The sequence below is a fragment of the Drosophila ficusphila genome, unplaced genomic scaffold, assembly GCF_018152265.1.
Source record: "Drosophila ficusphila isolate 14025-0441.05 unplaced genomic scaffold, ASM1815226v1 contig_414, whole genome shotgun sequence".
Taxonomy (NCBI): Eukaryota; Metazoa; Arthropoda; class Insecta; order Diptera; family Drosophilidae; genus Drosophila; species Drosophila ficusphila.
The window spans coordinates 4468702-4487353 of NW_025064328.1; the positions used below are offsets into that span (position 1 = coordinate 4468702).

At 41.3% G+C, this 18652-nt stretch overlaps 1 protein-coding gene across 10 annotated transcripts; it reads left to right on the top strand.

The window, feature by feature from the left end:
* The first annotated feature begins 138 nt into the window (after nucleotides 1–138).
* Nucleotides 139–18131, top strand: LOC108087675 (atypical protein kinase C). 10 transcript variants are annotated; one of them, XM_017185176.1, is made up of 10 exons: nucleotides 139–213; nucleotides 1389–1662; nucleotides 1725–1845; nucleotides 14919–14969; nucleotides 15472–15557; nucleotides 15624–16583; nucleotides 16645–16839; nucleotides 17611–17726; nucleotides 17828–17954; nucleotides 18015–18131. In XM_017185176.1, the coding sequence occupies exons 2-9, from the start codon at nucleotides 1456–1458 to the stop codon at nucleotides 17913–17915; spliced, it is 1824 nt and encodes a 607-aa protein (XP_017040665.1). In that variant the 5' UTR covers nucleotides 139–213; nucleotides 1389–1455; the 3' UTR covers nucleotides 17916–17954; nucleotides 18015–18131. The 10 variants fall into 10 exon arrangements, with proteins under 10 accessions (XP_017040665.1, XP_017040664.1, XP_017040666.1 ...); XM_017185175.2 differs by having other exon boundaries at nucleotides 153–283; XM_017185174.1 differs by lacking the exon at nucleotides 139–213 and adding an exon at nucleotides 303–403.
* The last annotated feature ends 521 nt before the right edge of the window (nucleotides 18132–18652 follow it).

The following is an 18652-nucleotide window of genomic DNA, read 5'->3' on the forward strand; positions in this document are numbered from 1 at the left end:
GATTTTCCTAAGAAAGACTGGGTTATCGAGTGCACACACCACAGATGGCCGAAATACCATCTCCGTGGTATTAAAATACCCAGCTTAATAGTATTGGGTAATTACTATTTCGGTATACCTTACAACACTTATTTCGGTATTTTCCGTGCTGTCACTTTTGTGTTCTCCGCTTTGTGCTCTCCTTCCAAAACGGAATAAACGGAGAACAGCAATGTTAGTTTTAATTTGTTTAAGCCATAACAATTAATTTAAAGTGAGCGAGTGCCAGTGATTTAATTGAAATGTATGCGGCGCCCTGATTGGCTTTAATTTAAATGTTTCGTGTTGTTTAATTGTCCTCTCAGTGTTTTTGTGCGGCGTTCTGTGCGTATTTTTTGTGGTTAAACAAACTCCAAAAACTAGTGTGAGTCAAAAACTAAATTAAGATTAAAGAGCTTAATTTTAAAAAGCGGCGTCCTAATTGAAAAATGCTAATGAGTAAAACAGGTTGTCGACTCTGCCGCTCTCTCCTTTACCCCCGCTCTCTTAACCTCTCATTTGTTGCACTGTTGTTGTTGCCAACTGGTACTTTAACAGTTACCTTGGTCAACGTACGGCATTAATTACGCTCAACCACTAAATCACTTGGATGCCAAGTAAATAGGGGAAAAATAGAGAGGACACGAGTAAAAATAAATTTGCACACTCGCTTTGTCGTGCTAATTCCACTTACTTTTCTTCTTTTATTGTTTTGTGGGCGTTTGCATGATTCACTTAAGTTTGTTTTGTCTTCTTCGTTTTGTGTTTGCCTCCGCATTTGGCGCAGCAGCAACAACAACAACTACCTGTGGCATGCAGTTCGCTTTGTTTGTATGTTCGTGCCCCAAATGTCAAAGTTGACATTTCGTTTTGGGCGGGATTTCAAATTGGATTTCAAAGAGAAAGAGAGAATGTGAGAGCGGAATAAGTTAGCTTGGAATTCTTAAAATTTTATCTATTTATATAAAATGGAAACTTTAAGATACGACTACAAAAAGAGCGCAAAATAGGTTGATGGTATAGAAAAGATTGCTACTGAAAAACCGGTTCCACAGTAAATTCGAAATGATTCTCTTTATCTAGTCATTACCTCGATAAGTTTAATTTGCTTTATTTAAATGTAGGTTTGGTACACAGTGATACTATTTATATACTATTTTAAACTAAATGCAAGCAAACGAGAGATAGTTGCACGAAAAAATTTCAATTTTGTATAGAGCTCTTTATAGTTGTATTTCCTTCTACTAAATAAAACACATTAAGATGTACTCTCAATATTATGGTTTAAAAGTTCATTTAATCTCCTCCTTTTTAAAATACCCCTTTTCAAACCTAACCTAATCTCTTATTTGTATCTCCTATTTTTGCAGTTTTTCGTTATCAAACCGTTTGTCTCTGTGTGTTACGTGTTATCAAATCATTTTAGCCTGCTAGCAAATGCAGAAAATGCCCTCCCAAATTCTAAACGACGGCAGCAGCGTCAGCTTGAATAGCGGCAATATGAATATGGCTAATACGCCCAATAGCATTACGGTGAAGACTGCCTACAACGGGCAGATCATCATCACCACCGTCAACAAGAATATTTCGTACGAGGAGCTTTGCTACGAGATCCGCAACATTTGTCGGTTCTCATTAGATCAGGTAACAGTAAAAAAAAAGTTTTTTTTTAAATTATCAACTATTATAGGTCTTTGTTATTCTAGCCTTTTACTATAAAATGGGTAGATGAGGAAAATGATCCCTGCACTATATCAACGAAAATGGAACTTGACGAGGCCATACGACTCTACGAAATGAACTACGATTCTCAATTAGTCATTCATGGTGAGTTTAACTTCATTTAATATAAACTAAATCATATTAATTTTAAGTCACGTTTTGTTTTTAGGTTGAAACAGTTAATCACTTCAGTCACAAATTTTACTATTTTAAGGGTGATATGAAGAAACTTATCTAATAGGGTCAGTTACTTACCTTATCAAAAGTAAAGCTTAACTTATATAAGAATTATTTATATCAGTCGTCTACTTAAAGATACATTATCTTATTTATTTTCATTTAGGCAAAGTTGTTGGCTTGTTATTAATTCCTCAAAGTTGTCAATTGATTTTCTGCTGCTGCCGCAAAATAGGCAGTAGTAAATTAATTAGCCATCACATCCCCGCGCAGCTTCCAATATTTAACCAAGCCCATAAACATTTAAGCCTGATTAAACAATGTGGCAGTGCAGCACATCTTATTAGCTCAATAAACTTGAGTTTTCCTCGTGAGCTTCTCGGCTGGCTCTCTGTTTTCCCGGCTTCCAACGGCAGCAGCAGCATCCACTCGAGTTAATAACATAAAATATTAATTAACCCGTACACAGACGCACATACTTGAGAATCCCAGGTCTTATGGCAATTGCCTCAGGCTAGCGGTGTTCTTCTACGTTTTTGTTTACTTTTCCCTGCCTCCGACTTATTTGCATATAAATTCTGCTTGGATCTTTGCTCGCCGGGCTCATTTATAATTCATTATAATTAAATTGTTTGCATCGTGTGGGTTTAAGTTTTTGCCACTTTTTTTTTTTTTTGGAGTTTTAATTTTCCTGTTGTGTGGTTTTCGGCGATCTCACTCAAACACACTCCCATGCGAGTTTTGTGCTTAATTATGCTTGCCACAACAACAAAAAGGTTTCACTTACCACATTCGTTCGGCAAATGACAAACACAAAACCCTTTCGCACAGTAAATTACCAAAAAAGGTGGGCCTGTGGCTAAAGTATAATGAACAAGAAATACACTCTGTCTAAGTTGAGAAATTTGACTTTAGGACTTTCAACATTTTTGTATTATACTTTTTTTTTTATAAGATATTGTTAAACTTGCTATTACAATTGAAGGTGTTAAGTTTATATTGCTTTTTCATGTGTGAAGATTGCTGAAAACAAATAACCCTTAAAGGGAATTCTCCGGAATCCAGAGCTCACTTACATTTTCCGAGTTATCCGCATTATCCTTGGGCATCCCATACCTGTGGTCATTCTGTTTTTCCGAACCCGGCTCTGGAAAACAAAAAAAATAAAGGCAACTAACGGCCCGGCAGATATGATAACTGCCAGTCGCACTAAACAAAGTTTGTCGGGGCAAGGGGTTTCATGGAGGGGGTGTTACAGTTTCCGCTTCCCTTTTTATGCGGCTTTGTTTTTGTGCTGGAGACCAGGCTTCCTGATATTTTGTGGCCATTCCACCCCTCCCATATCTATGTACATATATGAGGAAGAAAAAAGAAATGTGTGTAGGGACAACATGTTAGTTGCTGCTATACGCGGTACTCATAAAAAGGTATATTGTGCGAGTTGGAAAGCTTAAAGGAACATCCATACAATATTAAGACTACTTGTTGTGGCAAAGCTTGAAGGAAATGAATATATTTTTGGCCAAGGATACCAAATTTTACTCTGAATAAAAATAGTGACTATAAATACTGGTAAAGATTTTAGCTATTTAACCGCCAGAAAGTATGCTATAATTTGTACTACAATTCGGGGAACAGGTCATTTTTTGGTCGAGACACTATATAGTGTTGCAACTGTTTTTTTTTTTTTTTGCCTCCTTGTTGTTATGTAGCCACGTGTGAAAAAATGCGGCTTAAAATGTATTAAAAGCATTCTGTGTGCGTATGTCCCTGCGATTGTTTGTCTGTGTGAGTGAGAGGGAGAAGGACATTGTCAAGGTATTACGTTACCGTTACACGCACTCCTGCATATGTTAGGATGTCCTGTCTGTGTGTTTGTATGCCGAACATGTTTTCTGTTTGTGTGGTTATTGTTGTTGTGTTGATTAGTAAATGGCTGTCTGTATGTGTGTTTTGCATATTTTCAAGCCCTTGTTTCAACTTCTCTGTTGTTGTTTCTCTTTTTTTTTCGAAACTCGTTTCCATGTTATGGTACAAGTGTATGTTTTTGTAGGATTTTTCGTTTACCTTCCGGCTTCATCTCCGGCCAACAAACCTCTGCCTCCCCCGAAACAAAACAAAACAAAAACCTAGAATCTCTACGCTACCGTTATAATTTATGCGCCTGCAATATGGCAACGCTGTCCAGCACACACAGACACACACTCATGTGTATAGAAAAAACTTTTGTCCAGGTCCGAGAACTTTTTTTGAAGTCCATAAGGTCGATACACAAGATGCCATTACCCGAGAGCGAGATAGCAATGGCCACGAGCAGAGTGAGAGAGCGAGAGAGAGCATTTCCCCAGTTGCCACAAAAAACAGCTGAGCCAAAAGAAAAGGTATTACCATCCATTGAATCCTGGCTGGCAATGCTTCAAAGCGCCGGTCTGCGGCTTTTATTTGCGCTCTCTCCTCGAAAATAAAGGATATTATTCCCTGCGGAACGAGAAGAGCAGTGTGCGTCACCTGACACTCTCTCCCTGCTCTCAGCTACGCTCTCCCTTGAAAATTTCCCTAGCATACTTCTCTGCATCGGCATTTCACTCGCGCGTTGGCCGCTCGCCTGTGTGGAAGTGCCGTGCGGATTTCGGATTCAAAAGATACAACTTTCGGGCTCCACAAACAAATACATAATTATACATATACAAATATACATGGATTTGCACAGCTAACAGCACAACGAGTTTCTGCGGTGTGAATTAACAAAAGCAAACAGAAAATAATCGAAGTTTGGAAGTCGACGAAAAAAAAAGTACAAATCAGTGAACAACATAATTCCATGCAATTATTTTCTTCAACCTTCTTGTTCGGTCGTCGGCAAGACCCGAAAATCTTACGGAAAAAAATCAATTGCCCCTGGGCAATATTTTTTGACTGTTCTGCCGAAGTTGTCGTACATTTCTGATTAGTTGCCATACAATTTCCTTGGAGAGAAGGGGGTGGAAAAACAGGAAGGCGAAAAGGCTAAGGACGTGAATGATTAACATAAATTTGTGAATGTTACTTCAATGAAAGTTTCGAGGCTGCTAATGAAGTACAAACTTTATACGTGTGTAACCTTTAAGAAGTAAAGCAGTTTGGGGGTTATATAGATGACTTGATTTTATGACCGTGTTTCTTTTAATATGTATGTTTCACAAATTGGGAAGTAGGCTTTAATAAAAGTTTTTATAATGATATTTAGCAAAAATATTATTTTCGATTTGAAAGAGAATATGAAAACTTTTTTTAAGATTTGTTAATTTAGATTTTTAAATTGTGAAATTTAATTTTTAATTTATATTCTAAAATTTTCTTGATTAAATCGACCACTTTTAAAATATATTTATTCATAACTTCGTCACATGCTTCAAGTAGACTTACATTTAATTCTTTCAAAGATTTTGTTCTCCCCACTTTCCTAAGAAAAATCGAAGAATTGATTTCCATATTCGTGGACTCCTCTACAGTTTTTCCTGCATCACGCTTTTCTTTTTTTTTTTGCCAATTTTTGGCTGCTGTGTGCCAGACACTGGCAAACAAAACCGCACACTCACACATAGGCGGAAAATGAGGCAGTGTGTGCGAGTGATGGTGTGATGGTGTGCGAGTATCCCCACCCTAAACTTGACCCCAGGCATTTGCACTTCATCAAGCGTTGCTTGCACTCCTGCGACCGTCTGGTCGTCCAAAAACTTGGCCAAAACCCACTTCTATACTATATAAACGAGATGGATCCATTCCATATGCATACTGGGATATGGCATCGCATATATAGCATATAGCGTATAGAATGTGAGTCAGTGGGCTAGCAAGAAGCTGCAGGGCGAAACAATTTCCTTTTATTCTTTTGTGGAAAGCGTTTTGCTGGCCAAGCTGTCGCCCTACCATTTAAACTTGTTCGTTTCTTTTTGGCCCGAAGGCTTTCACTCGTACCAGGTGTGTTTGCGCCTCCTTCGCTAAAGTTAAATCAGCAAATTTCCACTTTTTTCCACTGTTTTTTTTTTTTTTGTTTTTCGGGTACCCTGGGGTTCGGTTTCTGTACTGTGTTTTTTTTTTTTTTTTTTTGTGCTCTTTGTGTTTTTTAGGTTCCTTCAGCCGCCTCTGGGAGATTCGGTTCTCAGTGCGCTCGCTGGCTGGCCCCATTATGATTGTTGGGCAAATTTTAATGATGCCATTGGGCTTAATGAAATTATTGTTAGTTCAGCAAACAAGAAAGCCCATTTTCGGGTGGCCGGGGGATCAGCGCCGTGTTAGTGAGGAGCTCGGGATTGGATGGCGGTATATGGTGGAATATGGTGGAATGGTGGGATGTTGGGATGACGGGTAGGCCTTGAATTGAATATGCACATGACGTCCGTTTGGCTGCCTCATTTTGCATGCTTATTCCATATCGCTTTTGCACGGAGAAAAAAGAGGTATAAGTGCCATTAAATTGTTGGAATTTAATCTCAGAAGAATGTAATACATTTCTTTTGGAAGAATAGTTCTGAAATTCCTCACTAACTTTTTTTTTGCTCTCCTAAGATAACTTTTTAATATAATCAAATATGTATATTTAATAATATATATATTTTTGGGCTGCATGCATTCTTTCTCTGAGTGGCAACTTTATGGCATTCCCATCTTGCCGCATTTCTCTTTGTTATGCTGTGTGAAATTTTATAACCGACGGAGGTTGAAACTGAAGGCAGGTGGAAACTGGCCCCGCTTGACGTCACTCGCAAAGCCAAATTGATGTTTAACTATTGATGCTCCTTGGTGGCATAAAGACGCTTTCCAAGTTCTCCTGGCGAACATCGCCTGCCTCTGTTTATCGTTATTGTTTCCCATGAAACAGGACTCCCCACGCTTGTTGGCCAATGAGAAAGGGGGGCGGATGATTGGGCCGCTTGAATGGTCAATAACTTTGGGCGTGTCGGGCTAAATATCAAAATTTTATGGTTATCTGATGTAAGAAGCTGCGCCCTTTTGGGCCATTCGACTCCCCAAATGGGGTATTAAATAATAAACAAAAGCTTTTGGTAATATTTAATCAATAACTTGGAGGCCTCTTTGCTGGGATTAAAAGTTTATAAGTTTCTGTTCAGTCAATTGATTTAGGATGTCAGTAAAAGTTTTCCTATAATAAGATTAAGTTCTCTGATAGAAATAGAATATAATTATAAAAGTACCTAATCTTATTATTTGACTTATCCCTTTCAAAATTTCTAATAACAAACCCTAAGCGAAATTTAATTTAAGGCTTGGTAAATATTGTTTGTTTGATTGTACATCGGCTTTAATCTAGCTTAGTGCACTGGGATACCAGGACTTTGGTACGACCAACAAAAAGGGGGGGGATTTTGTGAAGAGGTTCTGGGCGGGTTTGCTTTGGGTGGCGGCTGGACCGTTGGGTTGTTTGGGATGCTCTGTTTCCATCCTGGACAAACAGCCAGGCAACCAATATTCATGCTCCAATTGCAGGGAAAACAATGCCGGTGGGGTGTTTATATTTAGCAAACGCTAAAGAATACTGGCAGCGAAAAAAGGGGAATAAGTGGAATAGGGTACAAGAGCTGGCTAAATTTAATTCGAAAATGCATCCAGATCCTTTTCGCTTTTCGCCCCCGGGTTGCCGAGCACTAGAGACTGCATCATCAGCAGATAGCACAGAAAATAAGGAAAAACCCGAGCAAAATAAGTGCCAAACAAAGGGATCTGCTTGCCTTGTCACGACAAGGCTCTTGTGTCAAGTGGATGCTGTCCACCTAAGGACCTCGCCGCCCCCTTTTCGACCCACTTCGACCCTCGTTAATCATGCGAATTATGCATGAAAGTGGAGTACTTAATTTCAATTGTCTAAACAACAAGCGATTGCGATGTGACCTACCAATACACTCGAAGAAAATTTTCTATTTACACTTGACTGCATCGGTGGGTGGGTGGCTGTTTGACTTGGGTTAGACTTATAGTGGAGTACAGTGGGCGCTCATATTAGTAAACCAATAGTTATATTAAACTTTATATTTAGTTGAAGGTTTCTGCTAGAAAACTAAGTTATAGAAAGCAAAGTTTTTGTCATCTTAAAATGATTTTAATTAATTTGTTTAAATTAAATTGTTTTTATATAACATAAAGTATTAAAGAAATAGCATCCCATGTTCTTATTCAAAATATACAATTAAAAAGCTTCCATTAAATTAGTTACTTTAAAATGCATGTTAACTGTATAGAGTCCATACTGTATAAGGCGAAATGTAGGAATGGCAACAGAAGATTGCATACTTAAAAGGGCGATTGTGAGCGAATTTCCCTGCGCGCGTCGAGCGATTTGCTCTACGCTTCTCACCGACGCCTTCTCTCCCTGTGTCTCTCCATAATTTTCACTCGCTCTTTCCTGCCTTTCACGCCTTTGTCAATTTGCAGCAACTTGTGCGCTCGTTTGACTTGGGTTAAATTGTTTGTGATTGTCGCAGCAATGTCTCTGTGTGGGTTACCAATTTCTCCAGTCGACTGTATGGCTGTGTGTGGGTGAGTGTGTGTGTGTCTCCTGACAGAGTTGTCAGCTGTTCGGCTTGCATTTCTCTCGGCTTCCCCGCTCCTTTCTCTCTGGCCTTACCCATTATTACACAATTTATATATTTTTTTTAGGTGTGGTTTCTGCGGCGTCTGCAACCGGCCACGCCCATCGCCCACCTACTAACATTCAACGCCCACCGCCCATCGCCCTTCTCACGGCCATATCCTTGTGTGTCTGAGTTTTTTCTTTTAATCAATCATTATAAACTGCGAGATCAGCGAAGTGGTCGGAATAGAAGGGTGAATGGTTGTGCGGGGGAGGGGGATAGGGATGGGGGGAATATCGCCTGTCGTTTGGCTTTGAAACTTTGCATTGCATAGTTTGCTGCGCCATGTAACTGTAATTGCAACTGGGACCTTGTTCCGCTTTCCTTCGCGCCACACTTTCTCCCCCGTTCTCCCTCCGCTTTTCTCCGTTTTATCCAATTTTTTATACGCTCCATTTGTAAAGGGGGTTATGTTAAGTAGAAATATTGCTAGCACTTACTCAAGAAATGTTGGAATGAAGCGAAAATAAATCAAGTATTTTGAAGTGAAATTAATTGGGCTTACTGTCACTGAATAGGATTCTAACTTAAGTTGGGGATTTAGAGATGCTTTGATTTATTTATTATAGTATAATTAAATTGATTTCATATAGAGTGGCTTTTCAGAGGAATTTAATGTATTTATTGAGACTCTTTTTGAATAGACTTGAAACTAGTTTACTTAACTCAACTTCTCTTGAAACTAGTTTACTAAACTCAACTTTCGTTTGTGGGTATTCAACTTCAATAAGTCTACTGGTCAAGTGCAACCTGTACTCCCACATTGATTTTTTGAGTGCGTGAGCTAATTAACGTTAATTAATCGCAGAAACAAGTCGAGTGCAAAGCAACTTCAAAAAGAAAACTAAATAAAAAGCAACTTCGAAGCAAAAGCTTTGAGAGTGAACCGAACTACCGCGACGTGAAGTGAAAAATTCCGAGAGAAATCCAAGATGGCATGGGGCTACTGGTCCGCCACGACTGTGGATCGCGGGCGATCGCCACGCCGTTTGACGCAATGTGCCCCACTTCCGGTTAACATCGTGCAGCAGGAGGAGGAGGAGGAGCAGCCCTGCCTGCCGCAACAGCAGCAGCAGCAATCGCAGCAGCAATCGCAGACCTGCCCCAGCACTCCATCGGCCAACCAGCAGGGCAGTGGCAACCTCTGCTACAGCCCCACTTGCAGATCCCGCTGCTCGAGTCCTTGCCCAGGATCGCCGTGCGGCTCCATCACGCCGCCGCCGCCGCCGCTGCTCACGTCGTCGCAGCAGCACCTGCACTCCAACAAGAATTGCCCGGCCGCCCAGCAGCTGATGACGCACCTGGACTACGCGTCCCGAAGACAATCGCTCGACCAGCTGGACAGTCCACAGGTATTCGGCGGATCACTCTTGCTTTCACTCTCGCCAAGAACTCAGCTTGAAGGGGCGAAGATTAGTTGGGAGTTAGTTCGTTTACTTAACTGATTTGTAGGTGCTTTTGAACTTTAACCTATCATACAGATTTTGTTTTAAATATGTGAGACTAAAGCATTTGAAATAGCAATGAAATATTTAGTGTAAATTCTCTTTAATCTCTTGTTAGCAAATTTGTATTAAAGGACAGCAAATTCTATTAATGGAAGCCAATAAAAAGAGTGTAATGACTCAATCATTTTTGTCGATCGTAAAGATATGAATTGGATACTCATAGCTGATTACTTGAAAAGCAACAATTGTAGAGTAAACATTTATACTCCCATTGATAACTTTTTAACTTTTTCACATTCTTGTTTTTTTTATTTTTCCACCACTATTAATTTAACCTCAGCAGTAACATAACAGAAACCATTAAAGGCAGTATAGTATTTTTAAAGATCTCCTTAGATGAGGACTTAATCTTTGCAACACCTTCAAGCTGCGTTCGCTTCTAAATTTTGTGGTTAAATCAAAGACCCTTATCACTGACCTGGTTGTATCCATTCTGCTCTCATTCTCCTCCCATTCCCATTCCCATTTCGACCATAATCCAGTCCAAGTACTTTGACATTCAGGCCAACCAGCTGTCGGACATCATGTGCCGCGGTGCGGTGGTCAGTTCGATCCAGTCGGCAAACAACACGCTCACCCGCGGCGTCTCGATGCACAGCCGGAGTGGCAGTGCCCACGGGAGCCACCATGGCAGCCATCACAGTCACAGCCACCATGGCAGTGCCCACGGATCACTGGGCTGCCTCCAGGGAGGCGTTGGAGTTGGAGTGGGCACAGGGAGTACTGGAAGCATTGGCATGATGTCGGCGGGACACATCGATACGGGAGACTATGATGTTCCGCATCCGCATCCCTATACGCATCACTACATGCAGACAACCGCTTCGGTGACGCCACCACACACGACCTTGAGTCGTCCAGGATCGGCGGGTGCCGTCTGTCAAGGCCACGACTCGGGATCGGATTCCAGTCAGGGATGCGGCGGATCCATCATGGGCGGGATGCTGGTCATGGGTCACCCCGGTCACATGGGCAGCCTGGGTCACCACAGTGCCGGCAGTGGATCGCTGGGAAGGTGCTCCAGCAGGTGCCACAACACGAACACCACGACGACGGATGACTCGGGTGGTGGCAGCAGTGGAGGCGGCGGAGGAGGAGGAGGAGGAGCACCTGGCACCATGGGTGCCGTGGGCATGCCGGGCATGCTGATGGACTACCATCACAGTCACCACAGCGGAAGTGCCGGGAGTGGATTGAATGGATGTGGTGGCGGTGGAGGAGGAGGATCCATTGCTGGTGGCAGCATCGGCGGGAGGAGCAGTGTCCTGGGAACCATTCACAATGGACACGGCCATCACCACCAGCAGTATCACCACGAGTGCATCCACTACGAGCGGCTGCCCATTCCCGTGCCCATACCCACTGTGCCGATGGGCGTGGCACCGCCCCCGCAACAGATGTCGCAGCATCAGCTTCAATCCGAGGAGGAGATCGAACCGGCCTATGCGACAGGTAAATTTGATTGGGAGATCTTGCAAATATACATTCGAAATATCGTAAATAAATTATAATTTAATATAAATATTTAAGTTATATCAAGTAATATATAGAATGGTTTTTTATTGTATTGTTAACTTTATAAATATTTATTAAGCCTATTATTAGTTTAACAACCTTTGTTCTGTAACAAATCATAAAAAGTATTTAATGATTAAATGTTACTATTTTATTTAAATGTTGAGTTGGTAAGCTCTAATGTTTATTTTTAATCACTTTTGTTTTAGAGTGTTTCTAGAAATCTGAGAAGATTCAAAAGCCATGATTTCGTTTCCTTACAAAACTATTTTAATGCTTTTACCAAACTTAAAAAGTTTTATAGTCTAAATCATTTGTGTGAAATATAGCAATGCGAGTATAATGACTATACACTATCCCACTTAACTAATAAATGGCTTTTGAAGCTCCCGGGATTTGAGCAACACACCGAATTAAGTGCAATAAATTGGTGCTTATCCGAACTTATTATTTCCAATAAATTATTGATTTCGGCCGCATGCGTTGTACTTAATTTTATGGAAGTGCCAGCCCCGATCTTATCGAAGAAGCCATTCGTCGCGCTCTCACTTGCTCCCATTTGGAGGAGGAGGAAGACGATGGCGGTGACAATTCAATCGGCCACTTGAGGCACTTGCTTTTATTGTTCTTTTGTTGTGCTTTTCGATTGCGATTCTCCGGTTCGGTTCTCAGTTCATCGGGTTTTTCTCTGTGTTATTTTCGCCTATGCTTCTTTGGCCGAGAAGTCGTGGTCTCAGTTTGTAGCTGAAAGTCGCGCGGTGACGACGCTTTGCGCGTTTTCAAGAGCGTTTCTTTTGCAAGTGTGTCTCAACCGGGCTCCAGTGACCCCTGAACCCACCACTTATCCAATACAATACACCCAGTAAACCCCGTAAACCCCTTTTACCGCGAGAATACCAACTACAATGATCATCTGGAGCGGCTTTTGCGAGGCGGCCCAAATATACAGCACTCAAACGGCCACTTTTATGACCGGCGGAGCATCGTGTTAGTGAAGAGACTCTCATTTAAATTGCCAATTAATCAATGTGGATTTCATGTGGTTCAACTACGGGAGCACTTCCCCAACTCAAACTTAAAAGAAAAACCTAATTTAGTTTGTTTTTAAACTAGAAACCAGAGCAATGTACAATGTATATTCATACAAAGAAATTCCAAACTGGATTTTTCCTGAACTTGAATTTAATTTGAGCAAACAAAAACAACTCTTCGTAAATAAGTTAAATTTTTTAGGGACCAAAAATAATTTATGGTCGGTTGGTTATCAGCAACTTAAAATTTAAAAAATGTAAACAAACTTATCAAACTTAACCCTCAGCGCACACACCTCTGTTTTTTAACACAACGCACACACTGGGTGTTTTTCACCCATTCGACTTTGCCCGTTAATAACTTTACTTGTAATTGTCCGATTTTCAAAAACTTTTTTTTTTGTTATATGGAGAATTTTCTCAAGAATATTACGGTATAAGCTGTGAAGTTTTAAATTCAATTTTTCATACTTTAATTCGTAAAAAACTGATTGGTGTTTGTGAAAAAGTCACTTTTTTTTCAAAAATTGTTATTAAAATGAAAAAAGTGATCAGTCTACAAAAGAAATCATTTTTTCAAGAGTTCAGGGTACGAAATTTCAGATTTTAATGGCACTTTAACCGTACTCTCCAAAAAGTATATTTTTTTAGTCATATGAAAATGGGTCAATTTTTTCGTTGTTGCGGGTAAAGTGTGGTATAGAGTAATGCATTTTGGGGCTCAAATTCTTTGTTTTTTGTGTTTAGACATTTTGTTCTCAAGTGAAAAGTCTTTTGGGTTGTCCATTTCAGGCCTATCTTGGTAGTTTACGAATTGTTCAATTTGCAACCGCAATTGCATTTGCAACGATGGTAACATCAATCTCCTAACCAGAAATGGCTTCACAAGGGCCCGCGTCAGTGTATTGGCGCCTTTTCAACGAAAACAATGATATGTCACATGTAAAAACGCGAAAAAGGGGGTCTACAATTAAAATTTCAAACTAACACGATGTCTGTATTTACGTGGAATATGGAACACAACGCACACACCCCACTCCCAAGCCCCCACCTCCTTCCATTTTTAAATGCCGAACCGCCGAAAAATCGCGCTGGGTGAAATTCACCCAGTGTGTGCGCTGAGGGTTAAACTTAAAATTGTTTCTATGCCTCAACTTAAATTGTACAGCAATGGAAACGGAAGTGGTTCAATATTGCAGTAATCAGAATCTTTGATTATTTTTAATTTGGTATAAAATACAAGGCATAAAAACCAAAATCAAATCACAATCGTTACCTTCTAGCGCGACCTTCAGACTATTAAGTCTCACCCCAAAGTTTATGACTAATAGTGCATATCGCTCCTTTTGTTTTTAGCCATAGGCCACTTCTAACTGTATTTCCCCCTGTTCATATTCGTTCCATAAGTTCCAACCTCCTTATCTCCCCCAGCAAGGCATTTACGAGGCGTAAAATACAAGCCGGCCAAACAAAAGTAGCAAAAAAACAAGAGCGCAGTCCAAACAAAACCAAAACCGTGTAGGTCCCATCACAATTGATAAGCGAGAAACGCTCTGCGATGGAAATACTATATGCATAGTGGAGAGTGAAAAACCCGAAATTCTAGGTCAATGTGAGGCATGAGGCAGTGTAGAAGTATAGAATCTAGTATAGAATCTATCTGCTATCTGAATGTTAACCTTGCAGACGGACAGACGAATTTATTGAACCCTAGGCTCCCTGGGGCGACACTTTAATTGAATTATGAATGAGCGATGAGCGATGATTGTTGCCTGGAGAACAGATAGCTGAACAATTGGTCTCAATTGATGTTAGCTGGTGGTCTCCCGGAAAAGCTTAATTAACATTTACTCGGAAAAGAGCGAAGAGTCTCCTTCTCCCTCGAAGCAGTAACTCCATAGCCATATCTCTCTAGATTTCCTCGATTTCAAAGTATCTCTCCCGCTCTTTATTTTGTGTATATGGTGCGTGGCACTGAGATAAGGAACTGCCAGTGTTTGGCAATCGGATTGGTTCAGTCGAGGAGTGGGTGCTGACATGTTAACAGGCCCTCAGCGGAGTACCATACAACACGTTTTATGTGGCTCGGCAAGAATCCGTTTATAAGTAAAAATCACCAACCAGTAAACTGGAAATCTCATTAAATTGATAAGCAAACCAGCGGCAGGAAAAGAGATTTACCCGATGGGCAAACTAGCCTGCCGTAAGCATGCCCTACAATTATCCAAAATTCGAGATCAGTATTTAATATATATATGATCGAAAATCATGTTTGGTATAAAGTCTATAAAAAGTTTGTTTTTGTTTTGTCTTTGCAGTATTCCCCAATGTTCCTCAAGCGCCGGGGTTGTCCTGCGATGGAGAAGATCGTAAGTGTAAACCAAACTATAATATAAACAATTATTATATGGGGATTTCTATATTAAGTATAGTAGTTTATAATTTGTAGAACACCCTTCGAACAACGAACTTTGCTATATAAATAAGCTGGCCAAAGATAACTATAGGTTATTGATTCACCGGCTTTCTGATTCATAATGCCATTCGACTTGGTTCCCGCTTTTGATTTCGATATGGACAAATCACTTTGTTATAAAAGCGTGTCAATTTTATTTTATATTTCAACAAAATGATAAAGCTAATATTCGTTTTGCCCTCCAATTCATATTCTAAGAATTTAAACATCTTTTCTTTCTTAGAATTTATTAATCTTGTGATTAAAATACTTGCATTTTTTCGGAATGAACATATTATGATAATTGAAATAAATGTTTCGGCAGTATCACATTAGAGAGCTCGACTTTAATGTGATTTGAACGTTCAAAGCGAATTGTTTGATTATGCCAACACTAAAAATATTTTATTTTTTAGGCAGCATCTATCGACGCGGTGCTCGACGCTGGCGCAAGTTGTATCGCGTCAATGGACACATCTTCCAGGCCAAGCGTTTCAACCGGGTGAGTTATACTAAATCCATAGTCTCCTTGAACATCCAATAATTGAAATATTCTTTTTATTTTTAGCGTGCTTTCTGTGCCTACTGCCAGGATCGAATCTGGGGACTGGGCCGTCAGGGTTTCAAGTGCATCCAGTGCAAGCTGCTGGTGCACAAGAAGTGCCATAAGCTGGTGCAGAAGCACTGCACCGACCAGCCGGAGCCGCTGGTCAAGGAGCGGGCGGAGGAGTCGAGTGACCCGATGCCGGTGCCTCTGCCTCCACTTCCCTACGAGGCGATGGGCGGCGGAGCTGCGGATGCCTGCGAGTCGCACGATCACGCCCACATTGTGGCGCCACCGCCGCCGGAGGATCCCTTGGAGCCGGGCACCCAGCGGCAGTATTCGCTGAACGACTTCGAGCTGATACGGGTGATTGGACGCGGCAGCTATGCCAAGGTGCTGATGGTCGAGCTGCGACGCACACGGCGCATCTACGCCATGAAGGTGATCAAGAAGGCTCTTGTTACCGACGACGAGGACATCGACTGGGTGCAGACCGAGAAGCACGTCTTCGAAACGGCCTCCAATCATCCGTTCCTGGTGGGTCTGCACTCGTGCTTCCAGACGCCATCGCGCTTGTTCTTCGTCATCGAATTTGTGCGCGGTGGCGATCTGATGTACCACATGCAACGGCAACGGCGGCTGCCCGAGGAGCACGCCCGCTTCTATGCCGCGGAGATCAGCTTGGCGCTGAACTTCCTCCACGAGAAGGGCATCATCTATCGCGATCTGAAGCTGGACAACGTGCTGCTCGACCACGAGGGCCACATCAAGCTGACGGACTACGGCATGTGCAAGGAGGGCATTCGATCGGGCGACACCACCTCCACGTTCTGCGGCACGCCCAACTACATTGCCCCGGAGATCCTGAGGGGCGAGGACTACGGCTTCTCGGTGGACTGGTGGGCACTCGGTGTCCTGCTCTACGAGATGTTGGCTGGTCGCAGTCCGTTTGATCTGGCTGGAGCCTCCGAGAATCCCGATCAGGTGGGTTAACTTATTTGTACTGTTTAAATTCATTAGTTTAATGATTTTATATACTTTTTAGAACACTGAGGACTATCTCTTCCAAGTGATCCTGGAGAAGACCATTCGTATTCCCCGCTCGCTGAGCGTTCGAGCCGCCTCTGTGCTGAAAGGTTTCCTCAACAAGAATCCCGCTGACCGCTTGGGCTGCCATCGGGAGTCCGCCTTCATGGACATCGTCAGCCATCCGTTCTTCAAGAACATGGACTGGGAATTGGTGAGTTCGAGGGCGGTTGCCTCAGCACTAGCTCTGTGTGTCCATGTGCACTTGTTTGTGATAATGATAATGTGTGGGGTTAATGATAAAAAACTGAGGCAAACTTATTGCAAACAGATTAGATTAAACGCAACATACACTAAGACAAAAAAGGTTTCACATAGGTCAGGTCTATAGTTACTTGTCCAATCTATTTTTATTTGGTTTACCTTTGGTATCAGCCAACTGATTACCTTGGATATTAATGATATCTATTATTACGTATACGATTGCGCGTTAAGATAGCACAAAAGGAGGTGCAACCGCCTTATATACCAAACCTAGACACTGGCGATCCCTATGTGACAAGCAACTTCGATGTGCAATTTACCCAAGAACCGGCTGTCCTAACGCCAGATGATCCGTAAGTCACAACGAGTTTCCCCCCAAAAAAGAATCCAAAAGATGGCAAGTTGTGTTAGTTTTTTTTTTCGTATTCCTTGCATGAGATAAACCCCTGAAAAGTTCATAGTTTAGTGTCCAGTCCAACGGCAGGTAATTGCTTCGATCGATCAGCCGCATTTCGAACATGAACCCTCCATTTTATCAAACCTCTCTATCTGTCTTTAAAGAAATAAAAACAATTTTGTATCATAATCATTATCATGCTCAAGCCGCACCGACATGAATGAGAAAAAATGTGTTTTATGTTTGTCCATTGGCCGGGTGTTTTCCTAATCGATTATGATTTCTACTATCCTCATGCACACCCAACAAAAAAAAATCACGCAGCTCGAGCGCAAACAGGTCACGCCACCATTCAAGCCACGCTTAGACTCAGATCGCGATCTGGCCAACTTCCCGCCCGAGTTCACCGGCGAGGCGGTGCAGTTGACCCCGGATGATGAGTAAGTTGACATCTTAGCCTAAATCCAAGTTTTAACTCTCATTATTACCATTCTAAATACTTTGCAATGACTTACAAACATTCTTTCTTTTTAAATCACAGTCATGTCATTGATAATATCGATCAATCGGAGTTCGAGGGCTTTGAGTATGTGAACCCCTTGCTGATGTCTCTGGAGGATTGCGTCTGACATCACGAAATGTGCGACTTACATCCGTATAACATGCGGGTAAGCAAATGAAATCCTAACAATATTAAGAGTATTTTATTAATGAATATTTTCCTTTAGCTTTATGGCGAGGATTCCAGTGATTACGATTCCGTGGCCGATGACTTGAGTCTCCTGCATTTGAACAGCGCAGCGGGAGCCGGTGGATCGGTCAGCAGCAACAACAATCTCAGCCAGCAGCAGCATTATCGCCAGCCACAGCAGCAATATCTTCCCCATTCTACATACTCACAACAGCAACAACAACAGCAGCAGCAGCAACAACTGCAGCAACAACAGCAGCAGCAACATCAGCAGCCGCAACAGCAGCAACAACTTCATCATAATGGTAACAATAACATTCATAATAATCAAATGCAAGCAAATAATAATAAAAGTCTACTGCAGCACATGTTTTGCCTTCCATTGAACTAATTAAAATAACGAATTAGATAAAACAACAAGCAACAACAATGAGCCACACAGCAACAACAAGTAGCAGAGCAACAAAGAAAATTAATATGATTCCAAGCAAAAAAGAAAAAAACAATTAAATTTCATAACTATACAAGTTATATAATCCTCTTCTAAACAACAGACACAACTTTCGTAAGCAAAGTATATTTATTATATATAAAGAAAGAAAGAAGCGAAGCAAAAACTGTCACAAGTTGCAAGTATTACACTAAAGAAACATAAAAGCAAAACGATTACTTTAC

Bases quoted from the DNA above. Each gene is read 5' to 3' on its own strand.
- LOC108087675 (XM_017185171.1), top strand. From the start codon at position 9,479: ATGGCATGGGGCTACTGGTCCGCCACGACTGTGGATCGCGGGCGATCG. The intron at 9,899-10,536 runs GTATTCGGCGGA...ACCATAATCCAG, and splicing joins ACCAGCTGGACAGTCCACAG to TCCAAGTACTTTGACATTCA. The intron at 16,584-16,644 runs GTGGGTTAACTT...TATACTTTTTAG, and splicing joins CCTCCGAGAATCCCGATCAG to AACACTGAGGACTATCTCTT.